This window comes from Somniosus microcephalus, chromosome 33 (genome assembly GCF_052327205.1).
Source record: "Somniosus microcephalus isolate GS21.2 chromosome 33, FLI_Smic_1.0, whole genome shotgun sequence".
Classification (NCBI taxonomy): domain Eukaryota; kingdom Metazoa; phylum Chordata; class Chondrichthyes; order Squaliformes; family Somniosidae; genus Somniosus; species Somniosus microcephalus.
The window spans coordinates 20,378,058-20,403,003 of NC_141019.1; the positions used below are offsets into that span (position 1 = coordinate 20,378,058).

The 24,946-nt window shown below is 45.1% G+C and overlaps 1 protein-coding gene across 5 annotated transcripts in view; it reads right to left on the bottom strand.

The window, feature by feature from the left end:
- Nucleotides 1-574: 574 nt before the first annotated feature.
- Nucleotides 575-24,946, bottom strand: part of LOC147096992 (formin-like protein 3) — a 190,603-nt gene continuing 166,231 nt past the window's right edge. For 2 of the 5 annotated variants that reach the window (XM_085972708.1, XM_085972705.1), the window contains 7 exons: nt 24,560-24,689; nt 22,959-23,122; nt 19,701-19,802; nt 14,329-14,424; nt 12,345-12,468; nt 9,196-9,321; nt 5,225-5,308 (listed from right to left, as the gene is read on the bottom strand). In XM_085972708.1, coding sequence (XP_085828834.1) covers nt 9,230-9,321; nt 12,345-12,468; nt 14,329-14,424; nt 19,701-19,802; nt 22,959-23,122; nt 24,560-24,689 — 708 coding nt within the window. In that variant the 3' untranslated portion in view covers nt 5,225-5,308; nt 9,196-9,229. Of the gene's footprint in view, nt 5,309-8,275; nt 8,323-9,195; nt 9,322-12,344; nt 12,469-14,328; nt 14,425-19,700; nt 19,803-22,958; nt 23,123-24,559; nt 24,690-24,946 lie in introns of all 5 variants that reach the window. The other 3 variants (XR_015074454.1, XM_085972706.1, XM_085972707.1) reach the window with 3 other exon arrangements.

Sequence of the window (24,946 nt, forward strand, 5' to 3'; positions counted from 1 at the left end):
CCCCTGTATCTCTTGCCCAAAACCTTATATCTGTGTCCCCTAGTCCTTGTACCATCAGCTAGTGGGAACAGCCTTTCCCCGTCTAGCCTATCCAAACCCGTCATAATCTTGTACACCTCTATCAAATCACCCCTCAACCTCCTTTGCTCTAATGAAAACAAATCCAGCTTCTCCAACTTGTCCCTGTAGCTAAAGATTCCCCATCCCCAGAACCATTCTGGTAAATCTCCTCTGCACCCTCTCAAGGACCTTCACAACTTTCCTAAAGCGTGGTGACCAGAACTGGACGCAATACTCCAGTTGTGATTTAAAAAAACTTCCTGAAGGAGCTATCAAGCTGTCACGGGGCAAGCACAAAACTGTTACATGAGCATCTTAGCCTTGGTGCTACACACTGGGAGACAAATAGTTAATAGCGCTTAGCCACGAGACATGATCATCCCAGGCTGGGCTCTGAACTCCAGCCCTCCCACTGGCAGCCCAACTTTTGGTCACTAGAAATACGGGAGAATCTTTCATATTTCCACTAAAAATGTAAGAACACGTAAATCACAACACTTAGACCACACAGAGCTGGATTTATAATAATTATTAAGAATAATATGTACAGTATTGCTTAGAGGCTGAAGGCCTCAACTTTGGCATAGTTTTAAAAAACAGTTTAAAAAAAAATTGAAAAATGGAATGAATTTAACAGATTTTTTACAATTACAAAAGGATACAGTTAACTAGAAGAATGTAGAGTTTGGAACGGATTGGAATGGTTAAAATACAAACTAAATATTGCATACGTAATACATGCCAGAAAGACACAAAAATAAAATGGCAACCCCGTGGCTTTGTACAAGGAATGTATGGATTATTTGAAGTCTATTTCCTTCCCCCACCCGCCCCCCACCCAAGTCCACAGCTTACTTTTTAAATAATGACTACTGATGGGCAGACTTATTCAAATCCAGTATTATAAAAATATACATATATATCCTGAGTCTACACCTCAGCATTTATTACTAAAATGTCACTGCCCCCCCACCACCCCCAGCTTTGTATCAGCTATTCTGCTGGATGATGTCACGAACTAAACAAACAATGCAAGGCCATTCAATCCATGACATCAGGAACATTCCATTCATATGCGGGGGAAGCAACATAAATTGAAAAATAAAACTGATGGCACAGATCCAGAGTTTTAAACTTTTCAACAGTGTCATTTTAAAAAGTTTGCTGCTCGGGTTATTTTGTTTGAAAATGAAAGGCCAATGAGTTACTTTGAAACAACTTGCTTTAAATAATTTTGTCGTCTTTGGACAGCAACGTTTACAAACATAATTTTAAAACTTTCCAATAAATAAAACTGATCAGTGAACCGGCTGATAATACATCAATTTCCCATCGTCAGACTCGACCTCCGCCTCACGAACCCATCTGTAATAATCGGGAGATCTAGGGTCAATGATGTACACTCAAGCCATTCTGAAGGTCGTCATTTTTCGGGAGCTCGACGGGACTTGTTACCATGCCGGGTCAACCTGGCTACGCCTGTAATAAAGTCAGCTAAATTGAGAGAGAGTCCATTAAGGAATAGGTTTGGGCCTACTTGGGGGTGGAAGCAGAGCTCTGTAATGTAGCAGCACAATGGGCTTGGGAGAGGCCAGAAAATGAGTGAGAGAAAGGTACACACACACAGAAAGAATCAGAGAGTCATACACATATACACGAGAGAAACAGAGAGAGAGCGAGAGAGAGGCATAAGAACCGCGGAATAAAGAAAAAGCATGCCCGCTTTCAAGAGTCCATAGAAGCATCAGGCCTTGATATGGTTAGGCTCATGTACATTATCTAGATGAAGCTTCAGCCTTTCACCAACATGAACCTAGATTCCCATTTTAGTAAAATACACTCTGAGGGGGGTTGGGGGCCTGGAACAAACCTGCAGTCCTGTCCATTTGGTATTTTTGCTCACTCAATAGAGAGCCGAACAGTAATCAGGGAAAGAGCATTATAAAAGATCACATCAAATAAAACTCAGTGTCATACTAACATCTTCAGTAGAATCCCACAGCAGGCAAACAGTTATCTGGTCTGGGTTTCTGCAGGGCTGCTGTATATTACTAGGTCATAGTAGTCATGGTTACTTGAAGTCTTTTTAAAAAAATTAAACAGTAAGTGATGTTGAATTTGTACAAGATACTGCTTAGGCAGTTCTGGGCACCCCATTATAGGAAGGATAATAGAGCCGTGGAAAGGGAACGGTGAAGATTCATTATAATGATGCCAGGAATGAGATGCAATAATTAAGAAGGACGGCTTGATAAATTGGGGCTTTTTTTTGTTGGAACAGAGAAAGAAAGACTTGCATTTCTATAGCGCCTTTCACGACCACTGGACGTCCCAAAGCGCTTTACAGCCAATGAAGTACTTTTTGGAGTGTAGTCACTGTTGTAAAGTAGGAAACGCGGCAGCCAATTTGCACACAGCAAGCTCCCACAAACAGCAATGAAATAATGACCAGATAATCGTGTTTTTTTTTGTTTTTTTTTAAAAAGCGATCTTGGTTGAGGGATAAATATTAGCCAGGGCTCACGGGATAACTCCCCTGTTAGATTAAGGAAGGGAGCTGACAGGTTTCCAAAATTATGAAAGGCTTTGAGAGGATTAATAGTGAAAGACTGTTTCGACTGGTTGCTGAATCAATAAAAAAAGGGGGCCATAGACTATGGGTTATCACTAGAAGAAGAATGAAGAGGAAATAAGAAGAAATTTGTCCCAAGTTATTAGAAGGTGGAATGTTTTGCCAGAAGTGACTGTCAAAAAAGGGAATTAGATAAGATTTGAAAAGGAGGAGATAAAAGCATATGTGGAAAGAGCAGAGAAATGAGATTAGAGTAGCTGGATCCAGTTAAGAAGCTGGCACTGGGACAGGCACGATAGGCAGAATGGCCTCCTTTGTGCTGCAAATGGTTTTTGAGTGATGATGCAGCTAAGCATCAAAACCACAAATTTGGATTAGAACGCAAGGCTGATTTTTTTTTTTTTTTAAACAAGGTCTCGCACAAGATCATTGGGTTTTTTTCCACCTCTTTTGCAAAATGACATCGGAGAAAACCGTAACACTAAATTGCATCTGAAATGCCTTATATTTACATGTAAACCTTTGATTCTTGGCCTTCAGGTAACCCTTTCAGACGGCAAGTGTTCAATTCCCTAAAATAGGCTACCGACAGCTTCCAGGAGTTTGTTACATTTTCTTAAATATAGGAATTTCAACTTTACATTGTAAAGCACAACTTTGGTACTGCCTAATAAAATTAGAAACTGTCAGTTTTTAATCGCCTGATGCTTGCATTTAGAGCTGACCGATGTACATTCTGGGAACCGCGGACACCAGTGAGAGCTGGAGGCGGAGCCTCACCTGACTGGAGTTTGGTTTTGATAACTGCACAGATTCACTTTTTGTTCTTCTTTCCCCCCCCTACCACCAACTCATACTGAGGTGCAGGTTCCACGGGCACCAGCCATTCTCTGGTGCCTCACCCAAGTGGTCCTTCTTCACGTGGGAGCCTGAGCAGCGAGTGCCCGCCGGCTAGTCAACCGCGAAGGGCGTCTGAGCCGAGTCCGCCCCACTCGACGCCCAAGCAACAAAGGTGCTCCTTTCAGCCGAGTTGCTTTAAGGGAGGCCAGGAGCCAGCCCAGCGGAGATCAGCGAGCTCGGCCGCGATTCTTTGGCAGGGCTGTCACTGGCGGTGGTAGCGAAGGAGTAGTTTGAGGTCATGAACTAAGGGTTTGACCCCAGAATTGTATCACAACATTTAAGGGTATTGGCTTAAGTGCAAATGTTCCTATAGTGTATACAGTAAATAAATCTAGTGACAGATCAGAGGTCTATCTCAATTGAAAACCATAACATTGCAAGGGAGTGTGACTGAGTGTCCTAACAATAGGTAAGTCAATTCCCTCGACAGCATTCAGTCCCATAACTTCCAACAGGAGAGAATGTGCCAGTTAGCAAGGGAAGAAAAAAAAACCTGGAATAAAATGATTGCCGGATCTGAACTGAACCAGTTCCGATTCTAATTGGATGCATCCTTCTCAATTCACCGGGCTCAGATCTAGTCAGGATTGGACTCATGGGGCCACGGCTGTGCAGCAGGTCAAGAACCTGGAGCCAGCCTGTCGAGTGTCGGTGACGTAATCCTAAACTCAGACCCCCCACACGCAATCTGAAAAATAGGAGCCCCGAGTCCAGGACCAAAGTCAGGATTGAAATTCCATCCCATGTAATCAACACTTGGTGGAAGATTAACCCTTTGAGTACTGCAACAGTCATAAGTAAATGGATAACCAAGAATGGGCTGGATGTAAAACATGGAGTAGAATGCAGATTTTAATCATTCAGATTTTTCCCAGAGTGTCTTTAAGTGGCTGAAACCCGCAGTAAAAACAAAAAGTGAAGAGATTCGACTTATTAAGAGGGGGGGGGGGGGGGATTTGTCCCTACATCTGTTTCTAGGTAGACTTCATGGCTCTAAACTTTTCTTTCATTGAGTATTATGGGAGGGAAAATGCCTCCCCTTCAGTAAAAATCCTCCCATCCTGAAAAAAACTGCAAGTCTAACTGGACTTCCTTTTGTTGTTGTTGCTGGATGTGATTTCCAAATAAACCAAAATACTTAGCAATACTCAAAGGGCTAATCACCTGGAAATGCTCAGAAGGAATTCCAAATGGGTTTGAAATCAATGCAAGAGAAAAATAACGAAGGCAGCCGCCATTTTACTTTGGCAATAACAGACGCCAAAGTTCCTTTGGAGTCGCCACAAAAGGCCAAATCGACTGTACAAAACATAGGAGTAATATTAGAAAAATACCTTAAATTAATTAAGACTACAAGCACAGAAAGAACTTCATGGTTAATGTGTCCAGGCTAATACTGTCGTAGCAAGGCATTCAATTTTCACGGGCTGTCCAAGTTTGGTTGGAAAGACAACACTTCTCGTCAAGTCTTTTCTCTTGAGGAATGCTCGCTCCCCAACCTCCACCGTTGTTTTGAGCTCTTTTTTTCTCCACACAACGCCGTTCTTGTGTGCCCATGTGTAGTGGATTAGGAAGATACACGTGCAGGAAATTCATTTCAGGGAGTCGTTGGGACTAACAAAAATAAGTTCATCCCAAGATGCTCCTCAATGGAACAGTTTTCAATAACACTGTCTTTTTTGGTCGCAGTTCCCCCAACCCACCCTTTTCTTCAGAGGCGTTTCCACCCGTTTCGTATCACCGCATCTGCGCGTCGGTACGGTTGACTTCTAAGATCTGTGGAAAACAGAAACCAAAAAGGGTAAAGGTAATTGGTACCAATGACTTTGCTCTTCTGGTTGGGTAACAAGAGGCAATCAAGCGACAAAGCGAAGCAGCTCTGCAGGGGAGCGGGTCTGAAACAACGACAAGACATCAAGTTGCGTACAATCAAAATGACGGCAAGCAATAGCAAATGGTACCTCTGAAGATACACGCACACTTATCCAGCTAACAGGTATAGGTGTTGGGAAATGGATGATTATTTTTCAAATGGACTCAATCAGTCACAGCTGATGTGTAGTACAAACTGAGTGCACAGGAAGGCTGGGAACAGTAGCATAGTGGTTATGTTACTGGACTAGTAATCCAGAGGCTTGGACTAATCCAGAGAAATGAGTTCAAATCCCACCACGGTAGCTGGGGAATTTAAATTCAGTGAATTAAATAAATCTGGAATAAAAAGCTAGTATCGGTAATGGTGACCATGAAACCATCAGATTGTCGTAAAAACCCATCTGGTTCACTAATGTCCTTTAGGGAGGGAAATCTGCCGTCCTGACCCGGTCTGGCCTGTATGTGACTCCAGACCCACAGCAATGTGGTTGACTCTTAACTGCCCTCTGAAATGGCCCAGCAAGCCACTCAGTTGTACCAAACCGCTAATAAGAGCATCGGTTCAAGGCAGCAGCTCACCACCTTCTCAAGGGCAATTAGGGATGGCCAATAAATGCTGGCCTTGCCAGCGACGCCCACATCCCGTGAACAAATAAATTTAAAAAAAACTCCCCACACGTTGCACTTAATTGGTTCCCTTTTCCATACTCTTTTTCTTATGGCTTCAGCATTTAGATGGTCAAAGACACACCATTAAGGAAGAGCGGACACCACCAGTCCTGTCCTACCAAAGTTAGGAGAGTGCAATGGCACCACAGCTCAGCTGCCTGCCTTCTATTGGATGGAAGGAAGTTTGGGAGAACAGCTGGGATACTCTGTAATTCACTTGACACTTGGACTGCCTCCGCCCCTTTGCCGTCAGATCCACAATCTCTCCTTCACCCAGGAAGAAGGGGTGGCACAAGTAGTCACCGTCGCTCAACAATTGAGCCAACAGCAGCTACCCTCACGTGAGCTTGGACTGGTCCAGTCACTTGGTGTACCTTGAGAGGGGTACAAACCAACAATGTGCTCCATCTCAATGGCTGTTTTGTATCCTAACTCCATCTATCCGCCTTGGCTCCATATCTCTTAATAACCCATCGATCTCACATTTGCAGGAAGTACTCCCTCTGCCTTTCCGTCACCTTCAGCCCTAAGGCTGGACACTTTTTGAAACAATTCAGGTACAATCTGTTCAACAAGTTCTGCTTTCATGCTTGACTGCAAAAAAATAAATAATCGAGTTGACTGGCAACCAAAAGTCACAATTTATCCCATTGTCCAATCAAAAAGAGGCACCCTTCTAAAACTCCTTTCTCAAAACAAGGTCGAGTAAATGATCAAAGTTACCCGTGGTCCCATCACCGAGGCGAGGACACCCGAAAATTAGGTCCCTGAGCCAGCACTTAAAATTCCTGAAATGTCGTGCTGCAATGCAACAAGTGGAATTATTCCTTCGACCAGCTTTCCCCAGACGGCACGGTGGGTAAATGCCGTGGTACTGAGCCAGAGAGACCTGGGAGATCCTAGGTTCAATCTGTGTTGACTCAGCTGGTCTCAGCCAGGGTAGCAGTGTGGGCAATGCAACTGGCCGCAACAGGAAAACGAAGGAACTTTCACGACCTCAGGACGTCCCAAAGCACTTTGAATGACGTGCTTTGGCAGTGTGGTCACTGTTGTAATGTAGAAAATGCCGATTTGTGTGCCGATCTGTGCCACAAACAGCAATGTGATAATGATCAGCTCATCTGTTTTAGTGATGTTGGTTGAGGGATAAATACTGGGCCAGGACACCAGGAAGAATTCCCCCGCTCTTCTTCAAATAGTGGCCGTGGGATCTTTTACATCCACCTGAGAGCGCAGACGGGGCCTCGGTACTGGAGTGTCAGCCCAGATTATGTGCTCAAGTCTCTGGAGTGGGACTTGAACCTACTGAATCAGAGGCGAGGGCGCTGCGGCTGAATACTGGAAGCTGCGGAAGGGCAAAAAAAAAAATCAGCAGGGGTTTCCACTATCCAATAACCACTACCCTGATGCCCTTCACAGTCCAATAGCCTGCCAACACTCAAGTCTCTAGGCATATACGTCAAGAACAGCTACTTGGGTGCAGTGCCCGCGGAACAGTACCTCACTAAAGGTTATGGCCTTCAGGAGAGCAAGGGAAACAATTGGAAAAACAAATCGACTGGCTGAGGAGTCATTAAAGCTTTGTGTTATGATCCGCATGTCCCCATATACTGGGAGAGTTAGCAATGGAACACAGCCATCTGACTGGAACAAGGCAATCAGCAGTCGCGTATTTGATTTCAGGCAACTCTTGGGTCATGTTCCTTGTAGTCCATAGCAACTAGTGAAACCGAGCCTGGAGCTGGTTCTGCTCCTTATGCGCATCAAGGACTTATTATGTATTTCCTTTTTTTTTTTTTAAAACCACACAGGCCTGTGAAAGAAAAGAGTCTCAGAATCGTCTGGCAACACGGGGTCAATTTTGCAACTGCACCCTTGTTTGAGCCGGAATTCGGCATTTGTTTAATAGTTGCATCTGGGTGCGATAAAATTCTAACGTTGAGCGATATTCTGAGAAAAAAATAAATTTAAAAGTTTGTAACATTTGCAAAAATTTCTCAAAGCAGATCAGTTGACCTAGATTGTAAACCAAAAGCATTTCAAAGCCTTCCCTTAGCCTTCGCCCTCCCAGAGGACTCTTACTTGAGGCTCGATTCACATTAGCTTCTCATTTTGGGCTACAGATGGTAGGGCTGAAGCTGGCAAGCTTGCGAGCACACTAGTTTCATTGCTGTGGCCGTGCATTCAACAAACCCTTACCCGTGTCGGAGAATTTGGAAAATTACGGATCATACTCTTCCCTTCAGCTAAAGAAATGAAGAAAATGAAGATGAATGAATGGAGGCGACAGAAGAAAAGCTTTTTAATAAAAAGGGATGGGATTCCGACCATCGCCAGTTTTACCTGCAGCTAGAACTTCAGCGAAGAGTCATGGTGCTGAGAGGAGGAGACAACTACAATCCTTTCAGAAATTAGAATTTCTTTCACTTACTTTTATTGTCCCAGAATAAACAAGACTATTCCATTTGAAAAGATGATAAGATGTCACAGAGACTACACATTCAATTAGAAATGCAAGGAGAGCAACAAAGGATGAGGAGAATGAACGTGGGAATGAATGAATGGAAGAGCTTTGCAAAAATATTGATCAGGCACACAAAGAAACAACAGAATTCTCTCGCCTAAAATTGAAACACTTGCCTTGTAGCTTTCCGCCGTCGCACTGTCCTACAGGTAACAGAAGACAACCTGGCTGGCAAAGTTCTGCTTGGCCACCGTCAATGTTCCTTAGCAACAGCTACCAAGAGGCAACACCACCCACCACCACCCCATCTGAACCAATCCCCCCCACCTCCCTCAACCCACCCCAACTGATTCTTCCCCCTCAACCAAACCCCAAATTGGGGGACCTTGCATCAGTGTCTGGACAAGCCATTTTACTAGCTGGGTATATCCAGGTCTGAATGAATCCCTGCCTCAACTGGCAAACTCCATGTTCTACCATTGACTGCAAGGAGCCATCTCCTGGAACACCAGGGGAGAGGCATTAAATGATCATTTACAGTGAATTGATAAAAGAAAACTCTCAGAAGGGTTAATTAAAATGGACCATGTAAAACGATCATTTCCTTTTAAAAAACAGTAAGAGACACACAATGAAAAAAAAGGATTATATAAACCTGTCACAGCTGTAGACTGTAGAGGGCACAAATATTAACAATTGGACTCTTCACACAATGACGTTTCACAGAAGAACCGGGACCCACGTTTAGCAGTTCGGGCTGTGAAGGGCACACTCTTCAGCACTGCAGAAAGAAGATTGCGCAATAGAGAGAGGCGAGGGGAGGAAGAGAGAGAGAGAGAGAGAGAGAAGCAGAAGGGGGGGGAAAAAAGAAAAAGAAACCACATCAAATCATACAATAGCGAGGAGCCTCAATATGCTCATAATGCAAAAAGCAACACATGCAATTGAAGGTGAAACCTTTGTCAGAATGTCCACACCTGTCCATTATTTTTTGGACCACTGCATAATCAAAAATATATGTCACAAGACTGGAACAGTCATAAGAACAGAACATAAGAACTAGGAGCAGGAGTGGACCATTTGGCCCCTCGAGCCTGCTCCATCATTCAATAAGATCATGGCTGATCTTCTACCTCATCTCCACTTTCCCGCACTATCCCCATATCCCTCGATACCCTTAATATTCAAAATCTATCGATCTCTGTCTTGAATATACTCAATGATTGAGCTTCCACAGCCCTCTGGGGTAGAGAATTCCAAAGATTCACCACCCTCTGAGTGAAGAAATTCCTCCTCATCTCAGTCCTAAATGGCACCTTCACCACACGGACTGCAGCGGTTCAAGGCAGCGGCTCACCACCACCTTCTCAAGGGCAACTAGGGATGGGCAATAAATGCTGGCCTTGCCAGCGACGCCCACATCCCATGAATGAATACATTTTTAAAAAACGAAGGAATTTGCCAATAAACTGGACCAAAGAGCGATGGGATGTGGCTCGAAGTCCTTGAATCCACATACGCCAAGCTCTGGAATCCAATCATGCCATTATGGCCAGTTACTGACTGGAGGCCTGGTACTTCCCAACATGAAGGAAAAAATTCATAGCTCCCGGAAGTTTTAATAGTCATTTCACTCACTCTATGGGTGTTGGGTTGACCTCCCTCCTAACATCATTCCCTTGATTTTTAAAAACACAGAAAAAGAGGGGAAGTAGGATTCAATGGTGACTTTATATGAGTTTATATTACAAAGCCAGGTAGGGTTTGAACTGAGGCCCAGGGACACGAGAAGCAAAAGTCTTCCTGGAGTCATGGGTGAAGGGGGAGCTATGCTGCAAACAACGTATCTTAAACAAATATGTTTTCTTCTTGCTGAAACCCTCATCCATGCCTTTGTTACCTCTACCTCTAGACTGGACTATTCCAATGCTCTCCCGGCCGGCCTCTCCCCTTGCACCCTCTGTAAACTTAAGCTCATCCAAAACTCGGCTGCCCGTGTCCCAACTCGCACCAAGTCCCGTTCACCCATCACTCCTGTGCTTGCGGACCTACATTGGCTCCCAGTCCACCAACGCCTCGATTTTAAAATTCTCATCCTCGTTTTCAAATCGCTCCATGGCCTCGCCCCTCCCCATCTCTAACCTCCTTCAGCCCTACAACCCCCTCCTCCAATTCTGGCTTCTTGTACATCCCCGATTTTAATCACTCCACCATTGGTGGCCGTGCCTTCAGCTGCCTGGGCCCATAAGCTCTGGAATTCCCTCCTTAAACCTCTCCGCCTCTCTACCTGTTTCTCTCTCCAACTTTAAGACGCTCCTTAAAACCTACCCATAACCAAGCATTTGGTCACCTGTCCCAATATCTCATGTGGCTCGGTGTCAAATTTTGTTTGATAATCGCTCCTGTGAACGTTTTACTACGTTAAAGGGGCTAGATAAATGCACAAGTTATTGTGGGTTTTACCAAAAAATCAGAATCAAGTATCTGTTTTAAAAGGAGCATCTTTGTTGCCCATTTTAATTGCAGCACTTTGATATAACAAGTTAGGCTGCTGGTGGACGAGTCTTGTAACACGATATAGACCATGACAGTGTGGTTCAAGTTGTGAAGCTGGACATCCTGTATTCACTTCATAAAAATAAACAGTCAGTCAGCCATAACCAAGAGCCAATACAGCAGATGAAGAAAATGATTTGGCCATTTTCAGTGTCCAGCCAGTTCAGGTATTCATTGAATTAGGTGTGGAGCAGGCTGTACCATTTGATCAGGTACCATGCAACATGACAGAGGTTCCACCTATCAAATAAAACAAGGCTGAACCAAGAAACCACCACCCCTCCCCCATCACCAACAGATTACCCACTTTGAAATGACATCATAGATCAAGCACCACCACCAGGTAGTTAGCAGAGCCAGTTTGAGAAAGAAACCCAACAAGAATGAAGACACCTCAGACGTAACATGGGTTATTCTTGCAGTCAGGGCAGAAAGATAAATTAATCTACCTGCTCTGGGCTTTGCTCACAGCCGATTGGGATTTAAACCCTTCAGAGACAGTTGGGGGTTTTCCCAGGAGCTTCTGTATAGAATATTTCAAGGACCACCTCAACTGAAGAGCACCCTTTGATCTGTCACCTCCACAATTCTGTATTCGGCAGAATTGACGCACGTCTCTCGGTCTTGGTTTGGAGCACAGACCGACAGCGAGCAGGTAAAGCTCGCCACTCAGGAGCACAAGTTGGCGCAAGATCAGAAACCTGGATTAATGGACCGGAGACGGCTTTCGCAAACCCCGAACCCAATTACATCCAATTTATTTGATCCCTTACCAAAAACAAAAAAATGTTGCAAAGCTATAGGTATCTGCGAGAGGCCTATTCTGGCATCCATACCACATCTCTTTTGTGCCAGTAATATTTAAAGCATAATATAAATGCTTGGCCACACAGTCAAGCATTTCAACAAGGCAACTGGTTCGAGCAGAACAAAGAGGAAATCCCACCCAAACAAGCCTGTTAACCTTGGCACTCAAGGTCAACCTTGCAGTAAGAACATCAAGGGCAATGGCTTGAGCAGCAGTACAGAAACTCGCTGGAACTGGGTCAATTGTCTACAAACATGCTGCCTATCACATATGATCTACATTTAAGGAATCCAAAAAAGCAAAAAAATACAGGCAACTTTTATTTGAAATAGATGATCATCGGAATTCTCAGCGAGGACATCGGACTTGAGAACACGAAGATGATCTACTTCTTCCACCAACCCATCTAACCTGACCCATGACATATTCCTGGCCTTTACCTGTGATAATGTCTTCAATGGTTCCATCTTTCCCTTCATACACCGGTCGGTGATCTTTGACCTGCCGTCTCCGCAACTCGGCAATGAGCTCCTGCTGCTGCCGTTTGTTCCGGTGGCACGGAGTCTGTAAAAACAAAACCGCCTTTACTGAAGAGGTGGAACTGAATAAGCCATGAGGTTCTTTCACTATTTTCCAGCTTCATGCCCTAAATACAACATCAATGTACATTGAAAGTTGATCTGAAAACAAAATGTAAGAAAAAAATGTCGAAAGTAGAGCTCTGGGCGATTGAGCGTTTGAAATAGTTGACGGCGATCATTTCAAGATAGTGCAGCAAATCTGAATTTGCTTGGAGGTAAATTTTTTGCCTCTTCAAAGTCAAATAAAGAATTATCCAGACTTCACCACAGTGTTAAAGCAACGTGGCACTAGATTACGATTAAAAGTCAAATATTCACCGGTGCGCACTCAATGACAGAGGGAGCAAAAAAGGTAAAAATGTATTCAATCTGTTCATTTCCAGTTACAAGTAAAGTGAGGTCACTGGCCGTCTGTCTGTGTTGGGTCAGCCATCGTACGATCGTCCATTTTGAAATTAAGAGGCCATTGAGACTCCTGTGTCCAACTTGGAATCAATGTGGAAAATGAGTTGGCGGATTCACGACTTGTTTTGCTCTTCGATGTCTGTCGCATGCTTTGCAAAACAACACTGCTCCATTGTGCTAGCGACACTTAGTGGCTGGATGAGAATACTGCACCAACCCTTTTTTATTATTAAATTTTTTTAAACAAACATTCTCCAATAGCTGGGGCTCATTCTATAGTATCCAACTGGAATGCCAATTTTTCATTGGACAGTTGGAGCAGGGACCACTTCCAAGCACAGATAACGTGATCACTCTGTTCAGACCTGAACATTTCACATTGGAACTCCCATTCTTCATGGAAGTGTTTGAGCTTAAGGAAGATTTGCTCTCTCAATTATCTGAAGTGGGTTATGTGAATTTGATAGGACAATCAACAGGCCCTCTGGAAACTCCGCCTAACCAAATTCTACCCTCCTCTCCTGAAGGAGCAGGCCCACGTATCCAGTACCGAGGGAGCGCTGCAACGTCAGAGGTGTCATCTTTCGGATGAGACGTTAAACCAAGATGTCTGCCTTCTCAGGTGGGCGTAAAAGATCCCAGGGCACGATGTGAAGAGGAGCCGGGGAGTTCTCCCTGGTGTTCTGACCAATCTTTATCACTCAACCAACATCACTAAAAACAGATTATCTGGTCATCATCACATTGCTGTTTGTGGGATCTTGCTGTGCACAAATTGGCTGCCGTGTTTCCTACATTACAACAGTGACTACACTTCAAACGTACTTCATTGGCTGTAAAGTGTCATAGAGTTTTACAGCACAGAAAGAGGCCCTTCGGCCCATCGTGTCTGCGCCGCCCATCCATCCCTGTCCAGTCTAATCCCATTTTCCAGCATTTGGTCCATAACCTTGTATGCAATGGCATTTCAAGTGCTCATCCAAATGCTTCTTGAACGTTGTGAGGGTTCCTGCCTCTACCACCCTTTCAGGCATTGAGTTCCACATTCCAACCACCCTCTGGGTGAAAAAGTTCCTCCTCAAATCCCCTCTAAATCTCCTGCTTTGGGACATCCTGAGGTCATGAAAGGCGCTATAGAAATGCAAGTCTTTCTTTAGACAATAACAGTTGGTGGGCTATTCCACCATGATGACTGAACCCAATCCTTTTATAATTCAACACCCAAACAAATGCGGCTTCCAGCAGGAGTCACCGGAGAAGCCCAACTGGCTTTTACTATTTCCTGAAGCCAATTGCTTTGTTTCACCCCGCCCCCCCCTCCCCGCCACATTGTTAATCCCCTGGCTATGATGAGCACAGGTCAAGGGTCGAAGTTGAGACATTCCTGGTCTGCTTGCGCAAAGTGAAGCGGTGAGATTAAAGTCGGTGCGTCACGTACCTTTTGGTCCTGTTGAAGCTTGGCTTCCTGTGCCAGCATCTTCTCTCTCAAAGCTTGTTCCTGCTTTTTCCTCAGCTCATTTTCCTGTTCTGCTTCCTGGAAACAGATTCGAAGAAGATACATTCTTAGCGTTTCTCCTTTCAGTGTCCATTCGTCAGCCGCTTTCTAAGCAGCTGTTAGTGGAGGTTAATGGTGTGAAGGAACATGACCACGTTGCTCCTCCATGGGAAAGTGTCTGATCTCTGCTCAGCAAGCAGCACATCCATAGAATCTCTCAGCACAGGAGGAGGCCGTTCAGCCCCTTGCGCCTGTGCCAGCTCTTTGAAAGTGCTATCCAATTAATCGCAACTCCACTCGCTCTTTCCCCAGAGCCCTGCAATTTTTTTCTCCTTCAAGTATATATCGAATTCCCTTTTGAAAGATACCATTCAATTTGCTTCCACTGCCCTTTCATTGCATTCCAGAGAATAACACGCTGCATTAAAATAAAAAAATCTACCCTCTGGTTCTTTTGCCAATTATCTTAAATCTGTGTCCTCTGGTTACCGACCCTCCTGCCACTGAAAACTGTTTCTCCTTATTTACTCTGTCAAAACCCCTCATAATAGTGAGCACTTCTATTAAATCTCCCCTTAACCTTCTCTGCTCTAAGGAGAACAATCCCAGCTTCTCCAGTCTCTCCACATCACTGAACTCCCTCATCCCTGGTACCATTCTAGTAAATCTCCTCTGCACCCTCTCCAAGGCCTTGATGTCCTTCCTAAAGTGTGGTGCCCAGAATTGGGCACAATAACCCAGCTGGGGCCTAACCAGGTATACCCATGCAGGTATAGAAACTTGTGTTCCATCCTTCTGTGACACAGCACATTGGAAGACCAACATGGTGTCACTCTGTAAACCCCACATCCTTAGATTAAAGAAGTAATTGCTTGCAATGCAGCAACATGAAAATGCATGGCACTTCAGTGTTAGCGTTGCTACCATTACGTGGAAGAAAGTCGCAAAGTAGTGGAAAGAATCTTTCATTATTTACCATCTCAAGACTACAAAAACCTCGACTACATCTCCCTTTAGCCTTCTCTTGCACAGTGAAAAATGCCCCAATTTTTCAAACCAGTCTTCAAAATTATAACCCCTCATTCCTGGCATAATTCTACAGACTGCCCTTTCCATGCCTCGGATATCCTTCCTGTAAGGGGGAGGCCCAGAACTGCACACAATACGCTGACCGTGGCCCCACCAATGTCTTCTACACATGCAACATCTAGTAGAAGATGTCAACTCGACAAGATGGTGAGGTACCACCTTGTGTCTTTGGAGTCACAGCATCCGGGGACCCTCAGATCTCTTAATTAGAGATTCAGTATCCCCAGTTAATAGAAAGTCAAAGAATAAGAAATACAACCAATCATTAAATCAGCTGTGGCTCAGTGGGTAGCACACTCGCCTCCGAGTCAGAAGGTTGTGGGTTCAAGTCCCACTCCAGGGACTTGAGCACATATATCTAAGCTGACACTCCAGTGCAGTGCTGTACTGAGGGAGCGCTGCACTGTTGGAGGTGTCATCTTTCGGATGAGATGTTAAACAGAGGCCCTGTCTGCTCTCGCAGGTGGACGTAAAAGATCCCATGGCACTATTTTGAAGAAGAGCAGGGGAGTTCTCCCCGGTGTCCTGGCTAATATTTATCCCTCAATCAACATAACAAAAACAGATTATCTGGTCATTATCACATTGCTGTTTGTGGGAGCTTGCTGTGCTCAAATTGGCTGCCGCGTTTCCCACATTACAACAGTGACTACACTTCAAATAGTACTTCATTGGCTGTAAAGCAATTTGAGACGTCCAATGGTCGTGAAAGGCGCTATAGAAAGGCAAGTCTGTCTTTCTTTCATTTTACATAGTATTGACAGCACAGAAACAGGCCATTCGGCCCAACTGGTCCGTGCCGGTGTTTATGTGCCACACGAGCCTCCTCCCACCCCTCTTCATCTCACCCCATCAACATATCCCTCTATTCCTTTCTCCCTCGTGTGTTTATCGAGCTTCCCCTTAAAGGCATCTATACTATTCGCCTCAACTATTCCCTGTGGTAGCGAGTTCCACATTCTAACCATTCTCTGGGTAAAGAAGTTTCTCCTAAATTTTGTGTCTTTTCATTGCATGTAGTTTGTTTTTCAATGTAAACATACAATGATTTAGTGGCGTGGTTGACCTTCGACCTACATTGGACACAAGCCCATATTTATTACAGCATAATGGAGCTCCTTATTTGGTATAGTTCTGAGCACAGCAAAGTAAAAGGAATAACTAACTTTGAGGTGAAGTAAAGATGGATTTTCAAAGTCAATCAGCGCAGCAGCTGTGTTTACTGAAGGAAGGAGGTTTCAATTCTTTTTGTTAAACAGTATTTCAATTGTGAATGTGCACAAATCGCACAGGCTTCAAAAAATAAACTGCAGACACACACAACAGCCTGTTGTTTGATTCCTTGCCTCGCTGAGGAAACACAGTACAATACGGCACTTTCTACTCAGAGTGGACCTCTTCTTGGCTCAGTTTGCAAGCGCACTGTCTAGTCTGCTACTCATGGACACACAAGAACAGGAGGGGGCCATTCAGCCCCTCAGCCCTGCACTGCTATTCAATTGGATCATGGCTGATCTGTACCTCGACCCCACTTACCCGCCCAAGCTCCATACCGCTCGATACCCTTACACAACAAAAATCTAGCAATCTTGGTCTTTAAAGCTCCAATTGTCCCCCCCAAATCCACAGCCTTTTTGAGGGAGCGAGTTCCAGATTTCCACAACCCTTTGTGTGAAAAAGTGCTTCCTGATTTCACTCCTAATTGGCCAAGATAATATCCCCTCATGCTTGATTTCCCCCACCAGAGGAAATAGTTTATCTGTATCTACTCCATTGAACGTTTTAAACACCTTGGTCAGATCTCCCCTCAATCTTCTACAGACCAGCAAGTTCTGCTGTGGACGGAGTTAGCTGATCCAGCCAGGATATCTGGATGGGTGCTACAATTCAGCAGAGTAACCCTTGAGCAATCAGCCAGGACTTCCGCTCCTGACCAGCGAGCCCTGTTGGAGGGCGCAGGCATGAGGGCTTCAGGTCTAGGACAGAATAAGGTTCTCCACTGAAGCTCCCTATAGTGAAACACCGTGTTAATGTTCACCGACCAGGCTCGGGCATGAAGGATGACCGCTTGGGCCAGTTATTAAACAGCACCCATCAAACCATACCCGCCGCATGACTTAGCACCTTCAAGATATGAGAGGAAGTTGGGTGGGGGAGGTGGAGGGGAAGAAGAGGAAGGGGAAACATTTACAGTGCATGAGTCAACCTTGATAAAACCCACTGAGAATTGAGCACAAACATCTAGGAGGAGAATTTCAGTGGGAGTTCTCCGGATTTCCCGCCGAGCTTTCGGCGGAGACCCTGGAGCGAGGGTGCGAACGGCTAAAAACCGTCACCTCCTGCACCTCGTTTCTCTGGGATTTGCGCCGATCTTCCACTGAAGTTACAGCGGGAGAGCGGGTCAACCTGCCCTGCAGAAGTTCTACACCCTAAATTCTGGGCCAAGTTTTGAATCTTTAAATCCGATATTGGCAAAAATTCGACCACAGCTCTTAATGGGTTAAGAACGCAGTTCATCTTTACATAGAAAAGAAAAGCAGGTGAGAAACGCTTTCCTCAAATGGCTTCCTCAGCTACTTCAAGAACTCCTCTCCCACCGTTGTACGGTACGTCAGAGACTTGCTGGCCGTTTTATTTTCCTAAACAGAAAGCCTAATGTGATCATAGTCCCGATTACAAGTATTCGCCTTCCATCCACATCCAATGCTTTTATTGTTGCAACAAATAGTCTGCAACATGTGAACAAGTGGGAGGCCAGCACCAGGTGGCCATGGGGAGTTCAGGAAATGGGAGGCATCTGCTAGACAATGCCAGGAAGCGAGTGGATTCATTAACTCCATCCCTCGCCATTCAGCAGCACTGTGCCCTTTCACAGGTAGCTGTGGTGTTGGCCCTTCAGGCTGGGAATCACAAGCAGGCTTCCCTCCACAGGGAGAGTCTGACCAAAAATCAGCTCAAGTAATTTTAAACAGCAAATGGCAAGTGACCAGGGGAGGGGGCGGAGAGACATATCTGCTGCCCATACCGCTCAAACAAGCATTGGATGGTCAACCAAGGTGCCCCATACAATAACCTGGGTCTCTAACGGGGTGACCCTGCCTCATCCTCCATCACGAAATACACGCAGATAGATTTGAAACATCCCTGGAAACTGTCACAACAGAAAGAGTACTGATCCAAATTATCTCAGAAGATTAAATAATTTATAAAAAGCAGAATAATGATGGATCTCCATCAAATCAAGATATTTTCTTTCACTTAGCTCCTTCCAATGGCTTATGAGTAAATGCACCACCCGGTTTGAAATGGAGCCATACAGAGCCGGAAAGTGTCACGTTTAATCCCTACTTTATGCCAAGTTAGCTCATCGCAGCCAGGACAACAGTGGGTGGCCTCGGTGCGTTGGGCATTGTGGAATTTAACAGGGTTTCTGCATCCTGATCACTACCTGGTGACCCCGGCTGGAGTGTGCATGCATGGGCATTGGTTAGGAGAGTACTGGGCTCGACTGTGATGCCCCTCCCCCCCCCGCCCAATGTGGAATAACCCGGCAACATTTGCTGTCTAGCCTCACCTATGAAGAATGGTCATGTGGCAGAGTGCTAGAGGGTAGCTAATGCCCTTGGATCCACATCCGAGCAAGGAGTCAATGCCTTCAGGACTGGGGGAGGACAAAGGCAGGGGGGGTGGGGTGGAAGAGAGAAAAAAAGGGCACTATCTTCTCATTTCAACAGAGGAGATTCCAGTCTCAGCAAAGGCAGACCATAATATGGTTCAACTATTGAGGAGTTAATTTTCATTAATGTGTACAAAGAATTTTTTTTTTTTTTAGGTTGTATGATGTGGTACACCATGACATCTCCCAGCACCTTCCCCCATTTACTAAATGGGGCCTAAACAACAGGGCGTGCCAGCTGGGCCGAGTTGCTTTTTCCTCATTCCCCCTTGTTATTAAACTTAAAGCTGCTGATGCCAGTGGATAAAAGTCGTTTCAATATTGAATATAGTAAGGGATACACAAAATTAAGAAAAAGGCAGAGGGACAAAAGAAAGTCATAGTCAAGGTCTCATTAACTTTGCCACGTCATATTAATGGCCACTTGCCTTCCAAGGGCAGCAACTAGAACCATTTCCTCCATGCACTAGATCTACCATTTGAAGTTACAGGAATGCCAAATGGATGCAGAAGGGGAAAAAAAACAAACAGATCAGCTGAAAGATCTTACCCTGTAGGACTTGACAAACCGGACAAAGACTGGGAAGAACACGGATGGGGGCGTTGTCTTGGGACTTTCTCCAAAATACTCAACCACTTTATTGTACGCTTCCTGTACAGGGCAAAAAGGAAATTAGGTACAGTCTCATTAACCCTCCATCTTCACCAGGTTACAGTTCCAACAATAGAGCCAGCTTTTTTAATAGCAGCCATGTTTTTCTTTTCCTTGCTCTCTCTCGCTGGCAAAGGTTAAAGATCAAGGATCAAGCAACTAGGCGTAATTGCAATCCACCAAGAATTAATTATCTTTTCGCTTCTGTGAAGGAACTGTTGATTTTAAGGTTTCCTTGCCCTCACTTTCTCGCTCAGAAACACAGACGATGTTGACTCAAAAGCTTAGCTGTGAGGGGGAGGCCACTGAAGTCTGTAACATTTTCCCACACATTCCATTTTATCCTGGTCTCTTCCCAAACTTCAGAGAGGGATTACACAAGGATTCACCATAAAACCCAGCGCACAAGTCACAGGAGAGCAAGATACACTCCCACTTTACAATTGATTTTATGTATCCTGTACCCTGGTGTAGTTCAGTGAGCCAATGTTCAATTTGTGCCTTAACTCTTTAAAGACAACTGCAGAATTTCAATGGCAAAATCATTTCGAATTCTGTAGCACAGTGTCCACCTCCGACAGGCTAGGGTTGTCAATAAATAAAGATTCAACTGCAGGATACTGTTGTGAGCAACCCAGGAAAAAAATCATAAGGGCATTAAAAAAAAGTGTTTCTTTCATTTTCTTTGAACTCTTCCATTTATTAGTTACAAAAGACATCAGAGATTTTTTTTAAACTTCATTCACGGGATGTGGGCGTCGTTGGCAAGGCCAGCATTTATTGCCCATCCCTAATTGCCCTCGAGAAGGTGGTGATCTGCCTTATACAACTGAGTGGCTTGCTAGGTCATTTCAGAGGGTAGTTAAGAGTCAACCACACTGCTGTGGGTCTGGAGTCACATATAGGCCAGACCGGGTAAGGGCAGTAGATTTCCTTCCCTAAAGGACATTAGTGAACCAGATGGGTTTTTACGACAATCCGATAGTTTACCATCATTGATACCAGCTTTTTATTCCAGATTTGTTTAATTAACTGAATTTAAATTCCCCAGCTGCCGTGGTGGGATTTGAACTTATGTCTCCAGATCACTGAGTCCAGTACCCTAACCACGATGCTACCGGTGGAAAAGAGGCTGCTTGACTGGCAGTCAAGAATCAACCAATCGGGTAACCGAGTGTCTGTCCGCTTTCCAATCGCTGTGGGAAGGTGGTGCACGCAAGGATGGACAGGTCAGGTGACCAATGGCAGGAGCGTGGGGGCGGAGCAATTGGACACCATCCCGCAGGTTTCAGAGGAGATTCCAGTCTCGGCAAAGGCAGACCATAATATGGTTCAACTATTGAGGAGTTAATTTTCATTCATGTGTACAAAGACTTACTTTCTTTTGGGATCGCAGACATAATCCCAGATGTAGTGCACTATGATGTCACCCAGCACCCTGCCCCTTGGGGCTGAAACCTCTACGAATGGGCCCAACCTTGGTTGGCAACCCTACTTATGGCGGGCGCAAATTTGATCTGCCCGCTATATGTGTTGGACGGTTTCACCCCTCTATCTGCAACATTCGTGAGGTTCAGAACTGAAATATCAACGAAACAGATTCAATGAAAGGTTTTGACCGAGTGGATACAGAGAGAATGTTTCCACTTGTGGGGAAGAGCATAACTAGAGGCCATCAATATAAGATAGTCACCAAGAAATCCAATTGGGAATTCAGAAGAAACTTCTTTACCCAGAGAGTGGTGAGAATGTGGAACTCGCTGCCACAGGGAGTGGTTGAAGTGAATAGTATAGATGCATTTAAGGGGAGGCTGGACAAGCATATGAGGGAGAAGGGAATAGAGGGTTATGGTGATAGATTTAGATGAGGAAAGACGGGAGGAGGCTCGAGTGGAGCATAAACACCGGCATGGACTGGTTGGGCCAAATGGCCTGTTTCTGTGCCATATATCCGATGTAATCCTATGTAATGCTCGACAGCTTTGTGTGAAAAAATTAATTAATCAAGATTTAGCTAATCCTTTGTAGAATGACGTAATGATTTGGGATATTTTAGAATTGGACACACTACTTCAGGTTTCATGTTTTCTCTGTGACTGGAAGGGGAGGTGGGGGATGGGCGGTTACATGAGAAATCAAAACTTGAACTTGAAGTACTTTTTTTTTTAAAGTGTAGTCACTGTTGCAATGTAGGAAACGTGGCAAACAAATTGCACACAGCAAGCTCCCACAAACAGCAGTGAGATAAATGACCAGATAATCTCTTTCCCCCACCCCCCCCCCAAGGTGATGTTGGTTGAGGGATAAATATTGGCCAGGACACCAGGCAGAACTTCCCCGCTCTTCTTCAAACTGGTGCGGAGAGATCTTTTACGTCCACCTGAGAGGGCTACCAGCAACATTTCCTATAAGCCACGCGGCTGCGCAGCTCTCTGCCGGTCTCGCGCAGTCCGGAACCGGCTTTTTCAGTGTTAAATTTCGGGCATGTGCGAAACAGTGAATGGGCCGCGCACCCAAAAATAAAATTAGGAAGAACATTGGCAGCCAGGGGCCTTGGTTAAGTGACTCATCTGAAAGACTCCATGATGAGATTGGAATCTTAGCACTCCTGGTCTTTCCATAATCTATAACCGGTTAAAAGTGTAACATCCCCACCGACACCTGGGAAACCCTGGCTCAAGACCACACAAAATGGAGGAGAAGCATCCGGGAAAGCGCCGAACACCTCGAGTCTCTTCGCCGGGAGCAAGCGTAAGCCAAGCGCAGGCAGCGCACGTTAACCCAAGCACCCCACCCACCCGCCCCTTCAACCACCGTCTGCCCCACCTGTGACAGAGACTGTAGGTCCCACATTGGACTCATCAGTCACCTGAGAACTCATTTTTAATGTGGAAGCAAGTCATCCTCGGTTCCGAGGGACTGCCTAAGAAGAACCACCACCTCTTACAGTAGGTACAGGGTAACAGATCTATTGAGGAAAGATCTATTGAGGAAAAAAACAAGGTCAATGCTAACCTCTTTTATATTTAGGGCTCATGTTGTATCTGACCTGAAAATCCTTGATTTAATCACTGAGTGCAAAGAATAGAAAAGCAAAGCTGTTTGAACGACAAACTAATTTGATCGAGAGGAAACTCAGTGATGTGTTCTACTTGCCTGTGCAGTTCTGGAATCTCTCTGAAGTTTTTCCAGCTTCCCTTCATTTTGTGACAGGAAATCCTTCAGCACCACATTGTGCTCGTGCATGCTGCTCTCCCGTTTGACCAGCTCCATGTTGTGTCCCATCTCCTTTACGTCCAATAGAACATTTTCCAATGACACTGCAAGAGGGAGTGGTGTGAAAAGGTCATTAAAACACCCGGACGCTGTCTCTATCAATGCACCCTGTGGGCAAATAGAATCACAAGACTGGAGAAAGTGGTTTTAACCTTAATACAAACCGCTCCCTACCTACTATGCTACTTCCTGTGCAGTTCTGTCAATGGCACTCAAGAATTCTAACAGGACTAGACAGACTAGATGCAGGAAGGATGTTCCCGATGGTCGGGGAGTCCAGAACCAGGGGTCACAGTCTAAGGATAAGGGGTAAGCCATTTAGGACAGAGATGAGGAGGAATTTCTTCACCCAGAGAGTGGTGAACCTGTGGAATTCTCTACCACAGAAGGCAGTAGAGGCCAATTCATTAAATATATTCAAGAAGGAGTTGGATATATATCTTAAGGCTAAAGGGATCAAGGGGTATGGGGAGAAGGCAGGGACAGGGTACTGAATTTGGATGATCAGCCATGATCTCATTGAATGGCGGAGCAGGCTCGAGGGGCCGAATGGCCTACTCCTGCTCCTATCTTCTATGTCACAAGGAGATGCTCGATAAACTGCCCAAAGTAACTCACCCTTTGACTTCCCCTTCCATTAGGAAAACCAGCTAGATTCCATTTGGTGCCATCTTCATAGAATGGCACAGCACAGGAAGCCGCCATTCGGCCCATCATGCCTGTGCCAGCTCTTTGGTAGAGCTCTCCAATTAGTCCCACTCCCCTGCACATTTTTTTCTTCAAGTATTTATCCAATTCTCTTTTGAATGTTACTGTTGAACCTGCTTCCACTGCCCTTTCTGACAGTGCATGCCAGCGTAAAAAAATGTTTCTTTCATGTTCTTTTGCCAATCACCTTAAATCGGTGTGCTTTGGTTACTGACCCTTCTGCCACTGGAAACAGTTTTTCCTTATTTACTCTGTCCAGACCCATCATTTTGAATCTCCTCTTAACCTTCTCTGCTCCAAGGAGAACAACCCCAGCTTCTCCAGTCTCCCCACATAACTGAAGCCCTTCATCCCTGGTACCATTCTAGCAAATCTCCTCTGCACCCTCTCCAATACTTTGACATCCTTCCTAAAGTGCGGTTCCCAGAATTGGAAACAATACTCTAGCTGAGGCCTAACCAGTGATTTATAAAGGTTTAGCATCTTCTGTTGAAAGTCAAATGACCCAACGTAACGAATCAGGGTATGATGCCATGTCTTACTATGCCATGACACAGCATGTTAGAGCGCCAACTCATTGCGGCACCACTCCACCAGCACAGGCGACCCTACTGAGTCTTCATCCACACCCATTGTCGCCCATCTCCTCCCAAAGGCACACCGTGGCACAGTCCCATGGCTACCAGCCACTCCCCCAGGACCTTGCTAAGTGGCGGTCCTTCATGTGGCACCCAAGACAGTGAATGCCAGCGGGCTACTCCAAGGACACTAACCTGCCGCAGCTTTCTCGATGAAATGCAGCTCACTCCAGAACGTGGCGATGTTAGAGTACTTCTTCTTCGCGACGATCGCAATGTAGTGCAACAGGGTCAGCTTGCGATCGGTGGATTTTGTATCCGAGAGCTGAACAGACAAAAACATTTGAAATTAGAGAGAATCGTTTCGCCTTTTATTCATCATCACCAGCCATCTTTTACAAATATTGTCACTCTTGACTCATAATTTGATGCCTTATAAGGAATTTGATAAAGAAAAAGCCAATAGCAACCCCATGCTTGACAATCATTTCTCGCCCCCCCCCCCCAATTGACTCCTCACCTCAAGGGGTGCTGTCCTACAAGTAGGCCTTACTTACCTCATCCCAAGTAGCCACTATTTCT